Source organism: Arachis duranensis, chromosome 6 (genome assembly GCF_000817695.3).
Source record: "Arachis duranensis cultivar V14167 chromosome 6, aradu.V14167.gnm2.J7QH, whole genome shotgun sequence".
NCBI classification, from domain to species: domain Eukaryota; kingdom Viridiplantae; phylum Streptophyta; class Magnoliopsida; order Fabales; family Fabaceae; genus Arachis; species Arachis duranensis.
The window spans coordinates 94,515,455-94,519,503 of NC_029777.3; the positions used below are offsets into that span (position 1 = coordinate 94,515,455).

Sequence of the window (4,049 nt, forward strand, 5' to 3'; positions counted from 1 at the left end):
TGGGAAGGGTAATGTTACGTGTATGAATAAAGGAGCAGCACCTATAGCAGGTCACGCAAAACAAAAGCATGATGGGATGGTGAATGCAAGCATTTTAGTCGGAAAAAAGTTAGTTACGAAAAAGGGACACGTGGAGAATGACCCACTGCATCAAGGACCAAGAATAAGTGAGAGAATTAGAACTACAAATACTCGCTTAGAAGGTTATGAGAGGGCAGCGTGATGTGGTACTCTTCTCCCCCTGATATTTCTGTTGTGCCTTCCTCTCTCTCAACTCCTTATTCTCTTCTTAGTTCCTTCTTTAGTATTCTCTTCAGGTATCTAGCACTCACAATTAATTCTATAGCTTGACTTCACAACTATTTCCTTAGTTCTATAATTTCTGTCAATATATTTTTCTTGTTCTATTTTATTGCTCCCATTTCTTCTCAATTATATGTTACTGTTACATTGACTGAAAATTTTGAATATTCATTGTACCACATTACTAATTCACATCAATATATATATACGTGTATTTTATCCTCCCTACATCCTCTTACCATATAAGTGACTATGATTTCTTCTTCTAAGTGATGGAGTTCTGGAATAAAAGAAAGTGTGTGGTGTAAAAACACATTAGGTTTTCTTTTTTGTTGTCTTTGAAAGTGAAACACATTAGGTTAGTATGTATGACTGTCCTGTCATGGCATGCAGTCTTATGGGCTTCATGATTTTCTTTGGGGTTTTCAGCTTTCTCGTATCCCTTTTTTCTATTTTCATTTATATCTTGAATTAATTATTAATGATTTATCCTTCCGAAGAGATTATTTGACCAGAATCAAATTCCTCTGGAGTGAAAAAATTGACAAAATAAAAAAAAATTGACAAAATAAAAAAATAACAGCCTAAAATTCTTAAATTAAAGTTGTCAAACTCATACCTGGTTAATGATTAAAAGATTAGAAGGGTAAAAATAAATAAATAAATAGTGGGAGGTTGTTTCGGTAACACAATCCTTAGATAGAGAAATAATGAAACCAGTGACTGTATGGCTTTAAGTGATGATACATCATGATACACAATCTAGTTCTAGTCATTAATAAAATGCCCGTAACTTTCTTCTGTAGACAAGATGCATGGTGGTAAGATTTGGCAACTTTCTCAAGTTCGAGAGAGAGAGAGAGAGAGAGAGAGAGAGAGAGAGAGAGAGAGAGAGAGAGAGATCACTTTTACATATGCAGAGGCCAATTAGTTGGTAAGCTCAATACACAAACATCATCATCATATCAAGCAAAGGAAAGAAATCTCACTCTCCAAACACCAAACACCAAACACCAAACAATCCCTTCCTACAAGCAAACCTGCTAAACAACAGTTACAAACACCCTTGCGAATTGCCTACAACACCCCCCATCCCCAAACGTAGAATAACTTCAGTAACGAGTTACGACAATAAATGTATTCTTTCATCACTACTGCCAAATCAAATTCTTGTCCTTCTTTGGCCAGGATATGTGTTGACCGACAGCTATGTATGACGATTCTCATTTGTCAAGCTACTACTGCTACCGCCACCCACACGATTCGGTTCCCCTACCCTTGCTGCCAAAGCAAGAACTTCTGGGGACATTTCCCAGCTTCCGCTTTTTCTACCCCAGCTTGATCGCCTAGGATGGAGTCCAGCACGGTCGGCTGTCTCATCAACTGTCGTCCTGATTTCAGGAGACAAATCACCTAGTTCACCTTCCTTTACAGTTGTTCTCTCATTGTTTAATGGACCTTCAGAATGGTCAATTCCGGCACCCATGTCACCCCAGACCGTTTTCCTCCCCATTTCTATGTCCTCCCCAGCTTTTCCCATATTTTGGTTCATAAAGCCTCCGCCCACCGATCGGGTAGGTAATGCTGGTTCGTTTGGCACCAATGCCCTGAAGTCGTTCTTGGATGGAGGAATGCTGGTGCAGAATATCTCTTTGAAATTATTCAAAAAACCTTTATTATATGGGTTTGCTCGTGCATCATATCGATATCTGAAATTCTCGTACGTAGTCTGCAAGAGTAACACCCAAATATCAAATTGTGGCGTTGTACACTCCTACAGTAATTTGAAAAGCTATCTCACTTTTAAGTCACAGATATATAAGAACACTAATTACCTGATTTGTACTAATCAGATATAAATGGAAGGCAGTAAGCCCTCCAACAAACCACATAGATATGAAGGTGTAAACTATCAGCACTATGGAAGCTGGTGTTTTGATCATGGCCTTCCAAATTGTTATCTCCTCTGATACCATAATTCTTCTAATATAGACCCAGCAAAATGCGAAAACATATATACAAAGTAGCGTAGTTGAGAAGACAAACATGAAGAAGAACCTATAATTACGCTGCATGAAAATTGAGCAAGCATTCAGATACATAATGTCAAATTAAAATATAGAACTTGTCAAGAATGGAGAATGAGAAATCTCAGCATGTAATCGTCAACTGTGAACAGGACTCATTTAAACCCCATAAAGTGAAAAAAAACACCTTATAATAGGGAACCAAACTAACAGCCCACGGTCTTGCTGAAGATGCATAAAATCAAGGAACATCAATTAATAGCATAAGTGAAAGGAGAAAAAACAAGTCTTTAGATTGTCCAATTCAGTTCAGTGCAAAAATTGTCTAAAATTGTTCAATACAGAAGAGTACCTCTGGAAAGAAGATACTATTTTTGGTTGCTTGGAGGTTACACAATAGAAGAAGCATTTTATCTTTCCTTACATTTAATAAATCACACCTCCCTCACTCCCACTCCAAATACCAACCAATTGAAGTAATCATCCTTCTCTGTTATTTTTTAAAATGTTTTCACTAACATTACAACAATGACACCTTGGTTTTTCCGTTTTCAACCATTTACAAAGGGGATGCCTTCCTTTTTCTTTAAACAAAAAGTTACACGAACCTTTTTTGAAGTTTTTCTATCAATAACATCACCATTTTTAATTGTTACAATTTACTTCAACAAAATTTGAAATAATGAGAAAAATGGGAACAAGGTAACATTTTTGTATTTATTAGTTAAAACATAAAATGCAAAAATAAAAACAGGAAACAAGCCAAAGTGGATCCAAACTTTCGTCACAAGAAAAGGAAAGAAAACTTGAAAGGCAATATCTAACTTACCAGTCCAATACATTGTCCAACCCAGGGGCAGTGATGATCAAACCGTTCAACACAGTTATTACAGATTGAGCAGTGAGAGCATCGAGGAGGCCTGTAGAGCATACAAGTATCACAATACTTGACTTTAACAGTTGCTCCATTGACATCAACCTCCTTGAAGCGAGGCAACCGCAGTTGAGGAGTCTGACCAGCACCAACATCTACATTATTATCAAAACCTTCTGGCTCTGGAGGATGTGCATTGCGTGGGATTATGCCAGGATCTCGGCCAGATGTTAACAGAAGAAGAACCAAGTCCTGAAAATATTACACCATTGCCAATCAGTTGAAATCCTTGGTGTGCATAGAAAGGAAATTAGTTAGCTAATGCATCCACACTTTTACGAGAAAATCAACAAACAATGATTAAGCAACAAATAAACAATATCTATATAAAATTGTTTAATTTGGCAGCTGGCACTAAAGACACAACCAAAAACACAGACTAATATGGACTTATCATATGTGTTAGTTCTACCTTCAAACAAAAAGGATATTCAGCTTCCAGAAGCAAAGAAGCCATTCTGGAATTTGAAAAATGGTCTATAGAATCAAGTGCATCATTTTAGAGCATTCTTTCTGTGTTTTGGAAACATTAACATGTTACATCATATGGTGTCTCAAGTTAAAACTGGCCTACTCAAATATTTGTCTATCCTTAAAATGACCATGGAATATGGATAAAATTGTTTCAATGGCCTCATGTCGTTGTTCCATGGAGTTTTACAAAGAGTACCTAATTTCAATAAGAGCAATGGAGCAAAGGGATTGTCAAACTCTCTTAGAGTATCAATAATGCTATTTTTGCTGAATGGTTTAAGGAGGAGGATGTTCAACCCCTTTCTCTTTCC

At 36.8% G+C, this 4,049-nt stretch overlaps 1 protein-coding gene across 1 annotated transcript; it reads right to left on the reverse strand.

Moving 5' to 3' along the window:
* Positions 1–1,191: 1,191 nt before the first annotated feature.
* LOC107494687 (probable protein S-acyltransferase 7) lies at positions 1,192–3,480 on the reverse strand. The gene is made up of 3 exons (XM_016115724.3): positions 3,160–3,480; positions 2,139–2,372; positions 1,192–2,032 (listed from the first exon to the last, which is right to left on the reverse strand). Exons 1-3 carry the CDS (start codon positions 3,259–3,261, stop codon positions 1,511–1,513), a joined length of 858 nt encoding a protein of 285 aa, XP_015971210.1. The 5' UTR covers positions 3,262–3,480; the 3' UTR covers positions 1,192–1,510.
* Positions 3,481–4,049: the final 569 nt, after the last annotated feature.

Coding starts and splice junctions, on each gene's coding strand:
- LOC107494687 (XM_016115724.3), bottom strand. CDS start 3,261: ATGCTCTACAGGCCTCCTCGATGCTCTCACTGCTCAATCTGTAATAAC. Junction 2,373..3,159: donor TTGGACAATGTATTGGACTG/GTAAGTTAGATA, acceptor ATTTTCATGCAG/CGTAATTATAGGTTCTTCTT. Junction 2,033..2,138: donor ATCTGATTAGTACAAATCAG/GTAATTAGTGTT, acceptor TTACTCTTGCAG/ACTACGTACGAGAATTTCAG.